Source organism: Notolepis coatsorum (genome assembly GCF_963971535.1).
Source record: "Notolepis coatsorum genome assembly, chromosome: 6".
Taxonomy (NCBI): Eukaryota; Metazoa; Chordata; class Actinopteri; order Aulopiformes; family Paralepididae; genus Notolepis; species Notolepis coatsorum.
In genome coordinates, this window is record NC_140170.1 from 74,623,752 (window position 1) to 74,643,977 (window position 20,226).

The following is a 20,226-nucleotide window of genomic DNA, read 5'->3' on the forward strand; positions in this document are numbered from 1 at the left end:
TATATATATATATATATATATATATATATATATATATATATACAGTATATAAAACCCATCACTGTCCGCTTCCATTCATTGTGCTAAGCTAGGCTAACATGCAGCCAGATAGCTTTCTACTGAACGCACAGAGAGGAAACTGGTATCTATCTTCTTGTCTCTCTCTGGAGAAGACGATAAGCTAATTTCCCAAAATGTTGGTGTGTTCCTTTAAGCTAAATATATATTTTATTTGTATCCACTTTTTCTCCTCTTTTTAATTTTTTTTTCTCCCATCCCAATTCCACTGTGCCAATTCTTCCCTCCCCTGTCTTGAATGTTGCTCGCATATGCCCCCCACTGGCCGGTTGTAGGGAGGATAGAAGCCTTGCATCACGTGTCCCCTCCGATACACGAGGAGGCAGCCTGTCACATATTTTCACCTGCCAGCGCGGACTCTCATTGACGAGGTGTAACGTGTGCGAGGCTCACACTACCCCCGCCATTTCCTGACTTTGCTGTGCAGGCGCCCCACCCAACCTGTAGGAGTCGGAGTCGCTGTCCACAACGTCCAGATTACCACCCATCGACTTCCACCCGCTAACTCTGCCAATTGAGTTAGTATGACGGCTGGCCCAAGCCGGAGGCAACGCCAACAGCCGGAGTCGAACCCGGTGTCTCTTGCGTTGGTGACAAGCGCAATGTCCGCTGCGCCACCCAGCCGCCCCCCGCTAAATATATATTTTATGATTTTGGTGATTTCTTTTTTCTTGTTTTCATCAACTTCCAGATGATTCACGTAAAACATGCACCTCGTAATTCTGACCCGTAACATTTGCATCGTATACATAACAAGAGGGTTAGCGAAACAAACGTATTCACAAGCATTAATTAATTCCATATCGTTGCACATCCTGATTATGTTGTGTCCTGTGCCTCCAGCTGGGGATCCACGGCTATGCGTTCGCCGTCACCAACAACGGCTACATCCTGATCCACCCGGACCTCCGGCCCATGGTAACTCTCCTCCTTCCCATTCAAACGCACGCCGACAAACGGCCCTGCAGCATCTGCCAAGCTGTATTAACACTTACTATAACCCTTTAACCCTTCCTGTAACCCCCCCCCCCATGTATCCACTCTGTAAAGAAAAACATTTAAATAATAAAAGCTGTACATGCATTTGTATAGCCGACATAACTGCCAGCCTCACTGTGAACATACGCAGTGTGTGTAGGCATGTCGGCAGGTTAGCAGTCTAAATGGGCCGGTATGTAATCTCCACCTTTTCCTTTGATGTATGCATGCAGGGATAAAGGCCATTCATAGGGCTGGCTGGCCTGAGATTTCCCCCGAGGTAACTTTTGAACACATCTCCCTGACAGAAAAACCACAGCCACTCACTCTGGGACCTCGGTTCCACTGGGAGTCTGTAGTCTGTGCTGCTGGGTCTGTCTGTGCCAGTGTGTTGGTGGTGCTACTCCTCTCTGTGTGCAGTCTGTGTATATGTGGTAGTCTGTGCTACTTCTTGTCTGTGTGTGTGCCTCTCTGTGCCTATAATAACATTGTGCTGTGACTGTGGTAGTTGGTATGTTGTAAAAGCCTGAATCTATATGCAGGACTGGATCGTTCCCAGTGAGTGTGAGGAGGAATTGATCTAGACTTGTGCAAACAGGGCTCTCTTGATTAGAATGTGTTTATGTTTTATTTACATGCAGAATCGTTTAAAACTAGGGCTGATTAACACGTTAATGGTATAGCTGGAGACTATACTGGAAAACCCCTCCCACACCCTCTATGAGCTAGCCAAGATGGGGAGCACGTTCAGCCATAGACTTATCCCCCCACGACACACCACAAACCGCCCCTGCCAGTCCTTCATGCCAGTAGCCATCAGGCTCCACAACCGTGGGCATTGTCTGCTGCCAATAGTTGGAGAACTAACGGCTGGAGAACTTGAGTACTGTTAGGACGATCTGACTCTTAACTACTAAACACTGCACGGACTCCGGCGCAGTGTGCTACTACTATGTATACCATGTATACTATTATTATTATTATTATTGGTATAATATACTGCAATTCTACTATTATTATTTATTTATATTATTATTATTTGTACTCCCCCTCCCCATGCTGCTCTGACACCTGAATTACCCCAAGGAGATGAATAAAGAATAAAGAACAAAATTATCTTGACTTGAGGCTGTGATTAACCACAATTAATGCAAACAAAAAATACATAGCAATGCAAGAAATAGCTAGAAATGTATTAAAGGAATGGTTAAAGGAAAGTAATCATAAGTACTTATCAGTCACAGGAGTCTACAATACAATACATTGAATGGTGATCCATTTTGTGAATACATTTGTTCTGGTGTAAAATCAGCTCCTTCATGGGATCATTAGCAAGGATATCATTAGCTGTCTGTACACAGTACTTCAAACGTGTTGCTCTGAGAATAAAACATTCATCACTGCAAACGAGCATACAACTTGGTTTTATCCAAAAGTCAGTTTGGAAACTATATATTATGAAATAATGCCTTTTGGGGGATGTCCGGTCACTCGTCATTCTCCTGGCCTGCATGTGTCAGAGGAATTGGGAAGGGAAACACACTTCCTATTGCGGCTTGCTTTTGAAGTTATGGGAGACAACCGGGATAATGTGATTCATTTGCATTACATTTCTTGTACGTGTTAATGTTTTCAAATGAATCACCAAAATGAACGTGTTAATATCAACAGCCCTAGTTAAAACACTAACTGGGAAAGTCCCCACAACACAAAAAGAAAATTTAAGTGGCAAAAAACCTATTATAATAAAAAAATTATAGTCAAGTGGAAAACAATCTTAGTTTTTAATATTACACTCATATATTAGAATATGATGTGTCATGTACAGGCTTCATGCAGTACAGTAGCTACCTGAGTGGTGCTTAACGGTAGATTAGCCTTGACATTTCCAAGCCAAGGTTAACCTTTTCAATCAAAGAAAACAGTACCCTTACAAAAGTGGACAGTTAAAATGGCCGCCGTGTGTCCCTGTTTCCAGTACCAGGAGGGCAAGAAGCGGAGGAAACCCAACTACAGCAGCGTGGACCTGTCTGAGGTGGAATGGGAGGACAAGGACGATCTTGTATGTATTGTCTTCACGCGAAAACACTACTAACTACTGTTATCTCTCCTAGAAAATAATTAGGTTCCTATTCATCTGTGTAATTATGCTGTAAAGAGTACGTAAGCTGCTATATTGTGCCTTAAGCCTCGGTGTCTTATAATGTAATTTCATTGTAAATTAAAGACTGATCTCTCTGTACTCTGCATTGTAATTGTGTTGACTGTTTATAGTTATTATAATATAATTAATAATAGTGAGAGGCTTGTTGTATCCGATGAATGAAAATAGGAAATTTGTTTTAAAAGTTCAATGAACAATTAAAATAATTGAAAATGCCTTTAGAAAACTCTACAATAAAGGTTTGGGCTTTTTGTGTTCCTCAGGGAGTATGAGCAAACATGGTCCTTGACAAACAGCACCATTATACAAAAAACTGTTTTTGTATTAGCCTATAATATTATATTATAAAATAGTATAATCTTTTCAGCGCCACAGTGTACTGTAATAGTAGTTGAATGCAGGCAACTCCATCAGTGATCTACAGCTACAGCCTCTCTGTCCCATGTCTTCTCTCTGCAGCTACGCAACGCCATGGTCAACAGGATGACCGGGACTTTCAACATGGAGGTGAAAAGGACCGTGGATAAAGGGGTGAGACTATAAAGATTCACTGTGGATAAAGGGGTGAGACTAAAGATCCACTGTGGATAAAGGGGTGATACTATAAAGATCCACTGTGGATAAAGGGGTGAGACTATAAAAATTCACTGTGGATAAAGGGGTGAGACTAAAGATCCACTGTGGATAAAGGGGTGATACTATAAAGATCCACTGTGGATAAAGGGGTGAGACTATAAAGATTCACTGTGGATAAAGGGGTGAGACTAAAGATCCACTGTGGATAAAGGGGTGATACTATAAAGATTCACTGTGGAGAAAGGGGTGAGACTATAAAGATTCACTGTGGATAAAGGCGTGAGACTATAAAGATTCACTGTGGAGAAAGGGGTGAGACTATAAAGATTCACTGTGGATAAAGGCGTGAGACGATAAAGATCCACTGTGGAGAAAGGGGTGATACTATAAAGATTCACTGTGGTGAAAGGGGTGAGACTATAAAGATTCACTGTGGATAAAGGGGTGAGACGATAAAGAGTCACTGTGGAGAAAGGGGTGAGACTATAAAGATTCACTCTGGATAAAGGGGTGAGACTATAAAGATTCACTGTGGAGAAAGGGGTAATACTATAAAGATTCACTCTGGATAAAGGGGTGAGACTATAAAGATTCACTCTGGATAAAGGGGTGATACTATAAAGATTCACTCTGGAGAAAGGGGTAATACTATAAAGATTCACTCTGGATAAAGGGGTGAGACTATAAAGATTCACTGTGGAGAAAGGGGTGAGACTATAAAGAGTCACTGTGGATAAAGGGGTGATACTATAAAGATTCACTGTGGAGAAAGGGGTGAGACTATAAAGATTCACTGTGGATAAAGGCGTGAGACGATAAAGATCCACTGTGGTGAAAGGGGTGAGACTATAAAGATTCACTGTGGATAAAGGGGTGAGACTATAAAGAGTCACTGTGGATAAAGGGGTGATACTATAAAGATTCACTGTGGAGAAAGGGGTGAGACTATAAAGATTCACTGTGGATAAAGGGGTGAGACGATAAAGAGTCACTGTGGAGAAAGGGGTGAGACTATAAAGATTCACTCTGGATAAAGGGGTGAGACTATAAAGATTCACTGTGGAGAAAGGGGTAATACTATAAAGATTCACTGTGGATAAAGGGGTGAGACTATAAAGAGTCACTGTGGAGAAAGGGGTGAGACTATAAAGATTCACTCTGGATAAAGGGGTGAGACTATAAAGATTCACTGTGGAGAAAGGGGTAATACTATAAAGATTCACTGTGGATAAAGGGGTGAGACTATAAAAATTCACTGTGGAGAAAGGGGTGATACTATAAAGATTCACTGTGGATAAAGGGGTGAGACTATAAAGATTCACTGTGGATAAAGGGGTGAGACTATAAAGATTCACTGTGGAGAAAGGGGTGAGACTATAAAGATTCACTGTGGAGAAAGGGGTGAGACTATAAAGATGCACTGTGGATAAAGGGGTGAGACTATAAAGATTCACTTGAGTGTGTTTCTGTCCCCCGTGGGATTTGGACGAGTATGTCAATCTCATCCTCGTCTTCTCCCTCCCTGTTCTTCCAGAAACGTGTCCTGAAGATGCACAACGACTACTACTACACTGACATCAAGGGAACTCCATTCAGGTCTGGGGGAAAACCTTTTATGCATTCTTAAAGGAGCACTTCAAAATAAAGCTGATTTGTTGTGTGTGTAATGTCACACAGGTCAGGTCACATATTCCAGGACGTTTTAAACACAGCTCACTGTTCACAGTGATTATGGAAATTAAAAAAGAATACCAAGGCCATGATATTTGATACATTATAAAAATCTTTATTTATGTATTAATATTTTGGTGGAGTGTTCCTTTAACCCTTTCAGTTTTCTTTAAACATTTTCTTGGAATTCTATCTTGGAATTCTTCCACTCTATGGCTTTCAATGGCCAGTAGCCTTTAGATATCATCATTAGAATGTCCGGGTCTCCAAGGGTTAAAGCGTGTTGCAACGCTCAGGGTTAGTTGTACAGTATGATGCCCGTGTCGGTTCATGTACTCAGGTCCAATTTATAGTATAATTCTAACTGAAAGCTTTTCTGCTCTGTTCTCAAGTCAAGTCAAGAGTTTTATTTGTCACGGCATACAAGCATACAGTGAAATGCGGGGGGTCATGCCTGCAGCGATCGTGCAATAATACAAGTAATGAGAATAGGAATGAGAATTCTCGTGTGTGTGTGTGTGTGTGTGTGTGTGTGTGTGCGTGTGTGCGTGTGCGTGTGTGCGTGTGTGTCTCTAGTGTCGGCGTGGCTCTTTCCAGAGGCCACGGCAAGTACTTCTTCAGGGGGAACGTGTCGGTGGAAGCAGGTACGTCGCTTTACCACTATCTCTTTACTACTACAGTATCTCTCACACAAAAAGACATGGGAGAGACAGTACTGTCTCTGTCTAACCCCAGAGAGGCATGTAGTACTGTCTCTGTCTAACCCCAGAGAGAGAGGCATGTAGTACTGTCTCTGTCTAACCCCAGAGAGAGAGGCATGTAGTACTGTCTCTGTCTAACCCCAGAGAGAGAGGCATGTAGTACTGTCTCTGTCTAACCCCAGAGAGAGAGGCATGTAGTACTGTCTCTGTCTAACCCCAGAGAGAGAGGCATGTAGTACTGTCTCTGTCTAACCCCAGAGAGAGAGGCATGTAGTACTGTCTCTGTCTAACCCCAGAGAGAGAGGCATGTAGTACTGTCTCTGTCTAACCCCAGAGAGAGAGGCATGTAGTACTGTCTCTGTCTAACCCCAGAGAGAGAGGCATGTAGTACTGTCTCTGTCTAACCCCAGAGAGAGAGGCACTGCTGAAGGGTCACTGATGCTCAATCATCTGTGTGGTTGTGTGTTTTTTCAGGGCTCCATGATCTGGAACAGCCAGATGTCGCGTTGGCAGACGAGTGGTAAGGGCAGAGGGGGGGTACGGAGGAGGGTTATCCATGCGTTATGTAGGTTAGTGCCCTGCATCCACCAGGGGGATGTGAAGGTCCTGTGATACAGCGTAACAGTGTGCATGTCTGTTCTGGGACCACAGGACTTACTGCAACACAGACGACTACCACGAGCACCGCTACCTGACCCAGATCCAGGCCATCAAGCTCTTCCTGACCGGCCGTAAACCGCAGCTCAAATGTAAGAGTTCCGTCGGACCGGAACTAATATTAGGTTACATCATCATCGCCCTCAGAGAGAAAGAGCCCGTTTAATCCGTGGGTGAAAGTGATCAAATCTTCTCGCTTATGTGAAGCGTGAACACATTAATCATGATGAAAATGTGTAGTACAAACAAGAGAGGGATGTTTGTTTTTGGCTAAATAAGTATTTATTAAATGTGTTCATAACTGGGCTGGGATATATATAGAATTCTGATGACTGCATAGGAGAAATATGTTAATTCAGTCTATGAATGGTGGATACAACACACAATAATCAAAGATTGATTATTTCAAAGGATTACTAATGAAACATGATTTGGATATTTTCATGTCTGGGAAAATGTGGGATTAAATTGGACTGTATAGTGTCCAATTATATTATACTTACATTATTATATTTACATACCTTGTATACGTGTGGTGTATATTCACATACTTTGCATACGTGTGGTGGTGTATATTCACATACCTTGTATACGTGTGGTGTATATTCACATACCTTGTATACGTGTGGTGTATATCCACATACCTTGTATACGTGTGGTGGTGTATATTCATATACCTTGTATACGGGTGGTGTATATTCACATACCTTGTATACGTGTGGTGGTGTATATTCATATACCTTGTATACGGGTGGTGTATATTCACATACCTTGTATACGTGTGGTGGTGTATATTCATATACCTTGTATACGGGTGGTGTATATTCATATACCTTGTATACGTGTGGTGGTGTATATTCACATACCTTGTATACGTGTGGTGTATATTCACATACCTTGTATACGTGTGGTGGTGTATATTCATATACCTTGTATACGTGTGGTGGTGTATATTCACATACCTTGTATACATGTGGTGGTGTATATTCACATACCTTGTATACGTGTGGTGGTGTATATTCACATACCTTGTATACGTGTGGTGGTGTATATTCATATACCTTGTATACGTGTGGTGGTGTATATTCATATACCTTGTATACATGTGGTGGTGTATATTCACATACCTTGTATACATGTGGTGGTGTATATTCACATACCTTGTATACGTGTGGTGTATATTCACATACCTTGTATACGTGTGGTGGTGTATATTTACATACCTTGTATACGTGTGGTGTATATTCACATACCTTGTATACGTGTGGTGTATATTCACATACCTTGTATACGTGTGGTGTATATTCACATACCTTGTATACGTGTGGTGGTGTATATTCATATACCTTGTATACATGTGGTGGTGTATATTCACATACCTTCTACAAGAGTTTGACTTGTAGATGGAAAGTATGCTATCATCATTAATCAGAATATAACTGTGTTTAACAAAAGTGTTTACAAACTTGTTACAGCCCCCAAAATACAGCAAATACAATTAAAAGCTCATATTTACCTGTATTTGGTGGTGGGGCTATCCATTTGTTTACGCTTGGATCGTGGATTGGGCCTTTAAAGCCTTTTTTGTGTTCCGTGCTGCAGGTGACAGAGAGCTGATCCAGGAAGTGTTATTTGATGCTGTGGTCACGGCTCCAGTAGAGGCCTATTGGACTGGACTGGCTCTCAACAAGTCTGAGTAAGCAACAGTTTAAAACCACATCCCTTGTAGGTCCGTCCTCGACTAGAAATCATTTTAAACCACATCCCTTGTAGGTCCGTCCTCGACTAGAAATCATTTAAAACCTCATCCCTTGTAGGTCCGTCCTCGACTAGAAATCATTTTAAACCACATCTCTTGTAGGTCCGTCCTCGACTAGAAATCATTTAAAACCTCATCCCCTGTAGGTCCGTCCTCGACTAGAAATCATTTAAAACCTCATCCCTTGTAGGTCCGTCCTCGACTAGAAATCATTTAAAACCTCATCCCTTGTAGGTCCGTCCTCGACTAGAAATCATTTAAAACCTCATCCCTTGTAGGTCCGTCCTCGACTAGAAATCATTTTAAACCTCATCCGTTGTAGGTCCGTCCTCGACTAGAAATTATTTTAAGCCTCATCCGTTGTAGGTTCGTCCTCGACTAGAAATTATTTTAAACCTCATCCGTTGTAGGTCTTCTTAGAGGATTTTGTTGACTAAGCAATTAGCTGATTCAATCAACAAATCTGTAACATTGTGTTCCTATCTGATCGTCCTTCATGAATGAGTCACAAAGACGGACCTCTTCAAATCTGGTGTTTATTAAAAACCCAAATATATTTGTTAATATTATTGTAATGCATTCTTATCATTTTCCAGTAATGACTAATTACATTCAGCATAAAAAAACATTAAGAAAACCTCATCCTTTGTAGGTTCGTCCTCAACTAGAAAATCTTTCAAACCTCATCCCTTGTAGGTCTGTCCTCAACTAGAACATCTTTCAAACCTCATCCCTTGTAGGTCTGTCCTCAACTAGAACATCTTTCAAACCTCATCCCTTGTAGGTCTGTCCTCAACTAGAACATCTTTCAAACCTCATCCCTTGTAGGTTCGTCCTCAACTAGAACATCTTTCAAACCTCATCCCTTGTAGGTTCGTCCTCGACTAGAAATTATTTTAAACCTCATCCGTTGTAGGTTCGTCCTCGACTAGAAATTATTTTAAACCTCATCCGTTAAACCTTTTAAATCTCATCTGTTAAACCTTTTAAACCTCATCCGTTGTAGGTTCGTCCTCAACTAGTTATACTCTACAAATCATTTTTGTGATTTATCCTTAAATATACTGTATATACTGTGTATGTATATATATATATATATATATATATATATATATATATATATATATATATATATATATATGGGGAGAGCCTGTGTGCACGCAAGATACATTTTCTGCTTGTGTGAAAATCTTACAGCAAAATGCTACAGTGACATGTCATATACTGAATGAAACGGCAAATTCTGAGGAAGATATGATGCATTATATTCTACCTCACCCAGAACCACAATTGGAAGCCAATTAAATTATAATGTTTTAGGCAAATTTGTGGGAAGCTACTGTAGCCACTGTACCAAACTCACCACGACACAGCTCAACTGGACCCTGGAGATTTACAATACTTGGTTTATGTCAGGAGCAAGGTTTCTTCTACACGGTGAAAGACTTTTGTCAGTAAACATCTTTCTGTGTTGGTGAGGTGCCTTTTCAAGCGTTTCCAACCGCCTCAGATATCCACATTGGCATTTGCTTTATCAATCCAGGGTGTGTTTGCTTTGTCAACCCGGGGCCCTGCTAGCGAGTGGGGCCCGTTTCACGTATCATACCCATTGTTCTCTATCATCATCCTCTATCACAATCACTACAGGAACTCTGACAAAGGAGTGGAGATTGCTTACCTGGGCACACGCACCGGTCTCTCCAGAACCAACCTGTTTGTAGTCCCTGAGCAGCTTTCCAACCAGTGAGTGTAAAAAAAAAACACTTCTGTCCAGTCATTACGTACCGACGCCGGTTCCCCCGTTTGACAAGTCCGATCGTTTGTCCCCCGATCGTCCCGTGTGTCCTCAGAGACTTCCTGACGGCAGAGGACAAGGAGGGCGTGTTCAACGCCGACCACTTCCCGCTGTGGTACAAGAGAGCGGCCGAGCAGGTCCCGGGGACCTTCGTCTACTCCATACCCTTCGGCTCAGGTACCCATGGACGTGGTATCGTTGCACCCCCATACTGCTAAACATGTTTATCTTCCTCGCGTTGTGAAACGTCATTCGCCATGCCTCGCCCTGCTATCTCTCCATCCTCCCATTTTCCAGGCCAGAGTTTCTTGAAATTGGTCTTTGTTACCTTAATCAGTCTACAGTTTATCTAGAATATCAGCTTCCCTCCATATTGCCTGCACGTCATGTCGGCTATAATGCATTTTGCAGAGTATTTTTTCTATCTAGTATTATATTCCTTCTCTTTTACGGGTTGGAGCGAGAATCTTAGGCGTTAGCCTGACAAGTCACGTAGACGGCCTTCTACATACCCCGTCCCCCTATTTGTGAGTCCCCCTTCACACTATGAGGAGGACAATAGTGCACTAAACTGGACTCAAAAGTAATTACATTCACTCTTGTGAAATGACAATCGCTGATCTGTTCTGGAGTTCTTCTATTGGCCTCACTTCTCTACCTCCTAGATGGGATACGAGAGCTCAGGGGAGACAAGGATCTCTACTTGGCTCTCTGTATTCTCCCATGACACCTGTCTAATCAGCTTTAATTCACATCCCCATGTTATAGAACCTGATCTGCCATATCAACAAACCAGTCTCACCCTGATCTCACACTGGTCTCACCGGGTGGATTCCAGATTATTGCTGAGTCATCTAGTTGTAGCAAAAACTTTGATTGGAACCGTCACTGTAAAGAGAGTTGATGACTCTGATATCCCCTTTAGACTGGTGTTAGTAGCTGGGCGAATGGCTCCATCTAGTGAGGAGAAAATATCAATGCATTGGACTTCTCATAATTTTTTTATCTTCCACAAATTGATCAAGGCTCAGGTCTGTAATTTCTTTGCTATTCCCCTGTGCAGCATCAGAGAATAAGAGCGTGGTCTTGGCCAGCACAGCCATTCAGCTACTTGATGACAGAAAATCTCCAATTGTGGCCGGTAAGAGTCTCAAATTGATTATCACTAAAGCAAAATCCCTAGAATCTACATTTTTACTTTGATTTATGAATGTATGTATGGATGGAATTATTATAAATGTATCCATTCCTAATATGTTAGTAGTACAGTAGTATTTGCCAGTAGTAGTAGTAGTAGTAGTAGTAGTAGTAGTAGTAGTAGTAGTAGTAGTAGTAGTAGTAGTAGTAGTAGTAGTAGTAGTAGTAGTAGTAGTAGTAGTAGTAGTAGTTAGTAGTAGTAGTAGTAGTAGTAGTAGTAGTAGTGGCAGACCAGGCTGCAGAAACAAATTAGTGGGGGGGCATAACATTTTCTCGGGGGGGCACAATGGTTTTTCAACACAGGTTCCCTTTTATACATTTCAGCTGGGACAGCGGCGCTGTGGCTTGCTTGGCGCTGCCCACGGTGCTGAACTAAACAGCAGAGAGGCAATTGAAAAATCTTCTCTCTATCTTAAGAACATTCACTTATACAAAAACAGACTGAACGGATATATATAACAGACCTGCTGGGGCAGCGGACTGAGAGCAGGGGACACAAACAGGCTGGATAAGATGGTCAGGAAGGCCAGTAGTGTGGTTGGGGTGGAGCTGGACTTTAGCGAGGGTGGCGGAGAGGAGGAACCTTGCTAAGCTCCAGGCCATCAGGGAAAACCCCTCCCACCCACTACACACAGACTTGGCTGACAGGAGGAGCATGTTATAGGCTCACACTACCTAAATGCAGCACTGAACGGCACAGGAAGTCCTTCATTCCGACAGCCATCAGACTATACAATGCATCACTGTGCCTCACTGCATCACTGAGCACAGGGTGACAGTTACCATCTTCCTGGACTCTTACTTTTTAAACAGCACTGTGCAATATTACAGCTACTGTAGACTTCAGTATATTTTTACTTAATTTATTTACTGTATCTTTTATTCTATTTTTATTCTATTTAATTTTATTCTATTCTTAGGCCATTTGTTTTGTTATTCTTATTCGTGACTTGTTCTGTCTAAATGTTTAATGTTGAGTGATTTGCAGTGTCAAATTTCCCTTAGGATAATACATTTCTATTCTATTCTATATCTTTGAAAAACTGAAATGAACTGACAAAAATAAGGTGCATAAAAAAGCAAACAAAATTCCTCCACAGGCTATACTCACCATCATTAGTAGAGCGGCAAGCGGCGTTTGGGGACAGAGTGAAATCTTCTTAAAACACTGCCCCTCCACTCATTCCTGAACTTTTTTGTTAAGTCCTTCTCAAATGCCAACTGAATTAAATTGGCCTTGCGTCGATGAAGCATACTAAGGCGATGTTCTGTAAAGACGTTCTTGAGGGTAGAAAACGAATTCTCACAGAGTGCCGTGCTAGCTTCAGTAGTGTTGTTGTTGACATCAGTGCCCAGTGCCCACTAGGGCTGTCCCCGACTAAGGATTTGGATAGTTGACTTTGATTGACAAAAAAAAAAAAAAAAAAAAATTACCAGGGTGGGCACAGCTGACTCTGTGGGCGGGCCCGGCCGCGTCTATATTAAAGGCAGCCCAAGAGTGCTTCCGCGTTTCTCTGATTGGCCACGACGCCCATGTGACCGCGGCTTATCGCGGCGCGCGGCAGAGCGGAAATAGGCTGCTGCTCCGGCGAAAGAAAGACAGGCATTCTATTGCCATGCTCTGCGACAAACTCTAACCTTAACCAACTCCGAAAGAATGCCTAAACTTAACCCTAACCTTAACCAACTCCGAAAGAATGCCTAAACTTAACCGGCGAAAGAAAGACAGGCATTCTATTGCCATGCTCTAAGACAAACTCTAACCTTAACCAACTCCGAAAGAATGCCTAAACTTAACCGGCGAAAGAACGTTTATATAGAGAGATGATAAATTAATTAAACGTAAAAAAAAAATTAAATAAAATTGAAGTGATTCGAACTTGTCACCAACTGACCGCAGGCTCCACAGCAAGCTGAGGAACGAGTTGAGCTAACCGTCGATGGCAAAACAGGGGGGATTACGAATGCATAATGCCGCGCCGCTGCCGCGGGGCGTGTCACGTGGGCGTCATGGCCAATCAGAGAAACGCGGACGCACTCTTGGGCTGCCTTTAAAGAGCTAGCGGCCCGGCCCCCTAATGCCCGCCCATGGCGCCGGGTCTGAGTAGTGGTTTTGATTGATTGATTGAAAAGTTTATTAACAGATTGCTGAATGGGTACAGTACAGTACAGCTCAATACATACAATTGTTTTTTTTTTTTTTAAACTTTGGCCATTTCCCTGGCTCTTTTATACGTTTATCGCATTTATACTTGGTCAAGTTCGACCGACAGAAGCAGGCTGAAAGGGTTCAGATGGGGGGGAAGACACTCTGGGAAAGGCACGGCTGCAGTCCGGGATTCGAACTCGCTCAGCCCCAGATCCGTGACGAGCACGGTTGTCCACGGCGCTGAAATAGCACTCGCGGTACGTGGTGAGCTACTGGAGCTCCCCAATACATACAATTGTTGTTTTTTTTTATCCACTTTTTCTCCCATTTTTCCATATTTTCTCCCATCCCAATTTCGTATCATCCAATTCAACCCTCCCCTGTCACGAACGCTGTTTCTTGCCTCCCACAAGCCGGCTGCAATGTGGACTAAGTCATACATAGCACAAGTCCCCTCCGGTACTTGAGGTAACAGCAGTCGCATCTTTTCACCTGCGCAGCTCGATCTCTCAGTGTCGAGGAGTAACGCGTGGGAGGCTCACGCTGCCCCCGACACTTCCTGATTCTACTGCGCAGGCGCACCAACCGACTTGTAGGAGTCGCTTGTTCACAACGTTCGATCCCCACCCTTCAGTTTTCCCTCCCCGTAATACGGCCAATGTGTATTACTGCGGACGACCAGCCAAACTGAAAAACAATGTGGAGAGCTGGATTCGAACACGCGAATCCTAGCGTCTCCACACTGGTGGCGAGTGCCTTGCCCACTACACCACCTAGCCGCCTAATACATACAATTGTTAAGGGGATGCAGACCAGAGAAAGACTTTCGTCTTGTTTACATCAGGGTCCCCCATTTTCAATTCATCATAACATATATGACATGACATACAGATAGACAGTACTGCTACATCTATACATTCATGACATATCAGATTTGCAAATACAGTACTGTTTGTGATACAAAAGTGTCCAGAAAAAGAGTGTATATACATTTGACGTAGAAACTGTACATTGGAGGAGGTTGGGTGGGTGGGGTGGGGTTGGGTGGGTGGGTGGGGGCTGTACATTGGAGGTGGGGGGGGGGGGGGTTGGGTAGGGGGGGGGGGACACTGTACACTGTACATTGGAATACTGACAAAGCCATACTTGGTAATTTACTGTGCAACTGGGTTAGGACATTTGTAGGGCCCAGTTTCGAATTGCAGTCTCCCGTAGGTGTTTTTTGAGAGTGTTTTTGAAAGTGGGTAGTGATTCACATTCCTTTACAGCTTTGGGTAGGGCGTTCCACATTGATGTGGCATAATTGCGAAAATGTGTTTTTTGTGGTAGTAGTAGTGGTGGTGGTAGTAGTAGTAATAGTAGTAGTAGTAGTAGTAGTAGTAGTAGTAGTAGTAGTAGTAGTAGTAGTAGTAGTAGTAGTAGTAGTAGTAGTAGTAGTAGTAGTAGTAGTGTTTCAAGTTTCAAGTTTCTTTAATAGTTGTCATACAGAAGTACAGAATACTTTCATACAAAATGCTTCTTACTGTTACGCTCCAGAGACTGTGCTAGACAAGATAGTATCAAATAACATAGTATTTGATGCTTTTGGATATTGTGTCATTTGTTTGTTTGTTTGTTTGTTTGTTTGTTTGTTTGTTTTACAGCTGTAGGCATCCAGATGAAGCTGGGCTTCTTCCAGAGGAAGTTCTGGACTGCTTGCAGACAGGTAGTGACACATACTGCTGTAACACTGTATACATTCCACTCTAACAGCTGATGCTATAGTACCTACTGCTCACTGTTTCATGTTGTCTGCTCAGTGTGCAGCCCTGGATGGGAAGTGTAGCATTAGCTGTGATAATGAGGTAAGAACCATCTCTTTGTCACTTAACTCCTGCTCCTGATTGTTTTCTGTTGATATTGAGACCTAAAGTGTGTGTGTGTGTGTGTGTGTGTGCGTGCGTGTGTTTGAATACAAAGACATACTGTATTTAAACACATCTGTTCATCTTTTACAATGACGATGAGGGGTATTGGTGTGTGTGTGTGTGTGTGTGTGTGTGTGTGTGTGTGTGTGTGTGTGTGTGTGTGCATACATAAATACAAGGACATGTGTGTGTTCTCTTTCCCAACAGGACATCAAATGTTACCTCATAGACAACAATGGCTTCATACTAGTCGCAGAGGACTATGCTCAGGTATCTGTGTGTGTGTGTGTGTGTGTGTGTCAAGGACATTAAGTTGTGAATATGTTGTGGTTATGGTTAGGATTTAATATTTTTGGAACCCAGCTCTATTTCTTACCGACCAATGATGATGATGGCTTGGATTTATATAGCGCTCTTCATGACACCCAGAGCGCTTCACAGAGTCCATTATTCGTTCATACACAGTCATACCGGTGGTGGTAAGCTACAATTGCAGCCAAAGCTGCCCTGAGGCAGACTCACGGAAGCGTGGCGAATAATCATCGCCTACGGCACCTCCGACCACCACCAACATTCATTCACATGCATGATGCATACACATTCATACGAGGCAAGTAGGTTAAGTGTCTTGCCCAAGGACACAACGGCGATGGGATGGACATGGGCTTGAGCGGGATTCGAACCACCTACCCTTCGATCATTGGACAACCCGCTCTACCCCTGAGCCAAAGCCGCCCCACAATGATGATGCTGATTGGTGGAGTCCTTTCTCAGCACAACCCATGCTGTGCCTCATACTAGCTCCGGCTATTTGGCCACAAATAAAAGTCAGTGGGGCGGCTCCACAGTCACACCCAGTAAACTCCAGCGAGCCCCAGTCAGCCTGTACGGACTACAGAGCGACCCCATTGACTTGATATTGGTTTGTGGGGCCACCCAGGGCTAGTGTGAGGAACAGCATTTATTTATATTTTTTTAACATTTTTTATAAAAAAAATATATTATCGTACGATTCTGAGGTTTCCCTCATTTACAGAAACGACGATTGTACAAATGTAAACAGTACATAATAAACGCAATATTCACAGAAGATTTAATAATTCAAATAATGATACAATGAATAGAAGCCGACATGACCGGTTAGCCTAGGCATTGTCCAACTAACACCTCTCCCGAAGGCTAACCGGCCATGTCCGCTTCCATTCATTGTGCTAAGCAGTGATGCCACAGATTACTTGTAAAAGTAATCCGATTACTGATTACTGATTACTCCTTTAAAAAGTAATCCAAGTTACTTTACTGATTACTTGATTATCAGAGTAACTTAGTTACTTTGAAAGTAACTAGGTTACGAAGTCGTCGTCGTTCCCCCAACAGTTTTTTTTAAAACGCTTTATTGAAAGTGCATAAATTGTTTTTAACTTGTTTCTCTGCACATAACGTAAATTGTTAAACTAGTGCTTCAGCTTCTGTACCATCAAGTATGGTAAAGCAACAGTCTATGATGCTCACAGCATTAGAGCAGCCAGCCAGTGGTTTTACAAAACCAGTGTATCCATTCACATCTAACAAATGCAGGCTGAACTATTCAATTATATCAACTGTAACTATTAAATTGTTTTTATAAATGTCTCTCTATAAACATACAATCAGTCTCTCTTTAACATGTAAATTAACTGTAAATCTGGCAAATAAGAGCTTTTGCTCTGCCACCATCAAATATACATTAATCAATAGGGAAAGAAACAATCTCTCTCTTTTGCTGTTTGGCTGGCCTCCGAGTCCTCCTGTACCTAGTCGAAGCGTCGTAGTGTTGTGATTCCAGATGCTTTCAATGCAATTGGATGTGCTGTTTTTAGCGGTAGACAGTATTTACGTTTAGGTCGCTTTCACATATAGTTTCGGTTCTGGGGGTGAAGTTGAAACATCTGAACAATGTCACGCGGTCGAAAAGGGCGCTTGTCTATTGGACAGTGGAAATGTGTGTGTGGCTGCTGCGATCCCGTGTGTGCGCGCGCGCGTGTGTGTGTGTCTGTGTGTGTACTGCGGTCTGCGGAGCCCTTCAGTTCAGCGGAGCCGAGTTTTGACATGGCATTGATCCATTGTTCTATTGAAGCACATTACCACCATCCTCTCGCTAAACAACTTGTAGACCACGGTGTTTTTATGAGTGCCCACAAGTAGCTGTTTTAATAATATAATAAGCCGCGCGCCTCGGTAATAATAATAAGCCGCGTTTTTTCCTCCTGTAAGCGTTTTGGGGTGGAATTCTCAGACGAATGCAACGGAGCCCTGCTGTCACACGATTGGCGCATATGTCACATGACGTGCTGTGAAGACCCGCCCTACTCTGCCTCTGATTCGCAGACTGTGGATGGGGAATGTGATTGGGCCAAAGCAGAGTCACTCACAGACAGAGAGTCCAGTCACGCCGCGGGCCACATTCTTGTGTAACCCTTTCACTGCCACACCACGTCACTCCCAAATAAGAAAAAAGCACAGCTCAAAAATGTATTTTTGACTGTCGAAAACGAAATAAAATACTGCATTCCGCCTGCATTATGAATTTATGATGAGATAGTAACGAAATAGTAATGCACAGCCACTTGGACAAGTAACTGCAATCAGATTACTGGCTTTTAAAGATTAACGCGTTAGATTACTATTTTCGGGGAAAAGTAATCAGATTACAATAACGCGTTACTTAGTAACGCGTTACCGGCATCACTGGTGCTAAGCTAGGCTAACATGCAGCCAGATAGCTACTGAACGCACAGAGAGGAACCTGGTATCTACAGTATCTTCTTGTCTCTATCTGGAGAAGACGGTAAGCTAATTTCCCAAAATGTTGGCGTGTTCCTTTAAACTTTAAAGCATCTTGTTCCACAAACTCTTACTGGCGTCCTGCCTTTGTATCAACACCTACTGTATGTGCATACAGGGTCAACATTGTGGTTAACACTTTAAGAAGGCGAGTCTTAAGCAGAAATTCTAGCTAAAACAGTCATTCTTTCTATCTGACTTACTTCCTGTGCGGTGATTTATGGCTCTGTGTGAGCGTGACAGCCAGTGTATACACGTCCGCCATGTACCCAATAAACGAGTGGGTAACCTGTGGACCTGCCTTGTTCTCCAAGTGCTCACAGCTGCTTTTGTGTAAAGAAAACATTCATTGACGAACTGTTGCCACTGGTCTGCTGATCAATCATTTTCATTTCATTTTTACTTTATTTATACAGGAAAGGGTCAAAAAGACATTTCACAATGTACATTTAAACTGTCCTGACTCAGTTACAAACTGGTTTTCAGCAGGTTCCTGTTCTGCAGCACATGAAACAATAATTTATATACAAAACATATAGGCAGTTCAGTGGAGGTTGCTGACCAAATTTTTAGGTGAAGCACAAATTATTATATTATATATTAAATTATATTTTTTAAACATCCCCAATGCTGCAATACCCCCATTTCTCCCAGGTGTCAGGCTCCTCATTCGCTTCCATTCATTTTGGGGACCATGTTTAAATATCATCCTTCTGAAGTATAAACAAACTATACTGCTGTGACGATTTCAATAAAACAGACCTTTCTGAGTCAATGGTATGCAGTGGTGTTGCGCAATATGTCGGGGCCCCCCCACAGGGCAGACCACTCCCCTAAATCAAACCAAGCAGACCATGGCTCGGCGGCCCGATCAAACCAAGGAGACCATGGCTCGGCGGCCCGATCAAACCAAGCAGACCATGGCTCGGCGGCCCGATCAAACCAAGCAGACCATGTACAGTATACAGTGGCTAATATACTATCAATACTACTATTGAATATACACTATTCATTTAATTTACACTATACATTTCATCAAACCAGCATGTCATGTCACCCTTAACACTTTGAGCGCCACGCCTGGTTTTCCTTTTTACCGGCTGAATGCCACCATCGGCACCAATGTTAACGTTAATATCGCCTAATCTATGTTTTAAATTATGGCTATGTGTCTAATCTGCCCATCGCATTATCAAAGACTATTTTCCAGTCAGTGCTGTCAAGGCAGATTGTTTTTTTATCGCGTCGTTTCCGTTTCAGAGCAGTTAGAAAAGCCCCCGTTTTGATATAAAAAACAGCTCATTCTGGAGCATTCTATGAAAATCGTCTTTTAGTGGAATATTCCACAACGTTGATATTCGTCTGCCTTTTTATGAATCGTTTTCAAATAAACGCTAGATGATCAATATTATACGTGCACGCAAGCACATTACGGCCGCGCACGGATAATCGCCTCGTTGATTTCCTCTCAGACTTTTACAGTGAAACCGAAAGAAGACATTTCACAAAACAGCCTATATCTTCATCAAACTTACTCTGATTATCCTAACACTGATAACATAGAGTCCTTACCTGACATCAGATGGTATCCAACTGGTATATTCCAATTCCTGATCACCATTCGAAAAAATCGATACGTGTATGGATCCAACGCGATACTGTAGAACTCCATGATCAGCGGGGATCTGAGGTTCCAGAATGAACTGTGGTAACCCCGGCTGGATCAGTGAACTTGAAAATGTGGAGTACCGGATTTTTTTCCCCATTCATT

General features: G+C 42.6%; 1 protein-coding gene across 1 annotated transcript in view; it reads left to right on the forward strand.

The window, feature by feature from the left end:
* Positions 1-20,226, forward strand: part of cacna2d3 (calcium channel, voltage dependent, alpha2/delta subunit 3) — a gene marked incomplete at both ends in the record, with an annotated part of 138,466 nt that overhangs the window by 75,272 nt on the left and 42,968 nt on the right. Inside the window, 14 exons of the mRNA XM_084315635.1 lie at positions 922-996; positions 3,035-3,118; positions 3,680-3,751; positions 5,331-5,392; positions 6,044-6,111; positions 6,643-6,688; positions 6,820-6,917; positions 8,428-8,521; positions 10,232-10,327; positions 10,435-10,556; positions 11,443-11,520; positions 15,369-15,430; positions 15,525-15,569; positions 15,840-15,902. Coding sequence (XP_084171761.1) covers positions 922-996; positions 3,035-3,118; positions 3,680-3,751; positions 5,331-5,392; positions 6,044-6,111; positions 6,643-6,688; positions 6,820-6,917; positions 8,428-8,521; positions 10,232-10,327; positions 10,435-10,556; positions 11,443-11,520; positions 15,369-15,430; positions 15,525-15,569; positions 15,840-15,902 — 1,065 coding nt within the window. The remainder of the gene's footprint in view (positions 1-921; positions 997-3,034; positions 3,119-3,679; positions 3,752-5,330; positions 5,393-6,043; positions 6,112-6,642; positions 6,689-6,819; positions 6,918-8,427; positions 8,522-10,231; positions 10,328-10,434; positions 10,557-11,442; positions 11,521-15,368; positions 15,431-15,524; positions 15,570-15,839; positions 15,903-20,226) is intronic.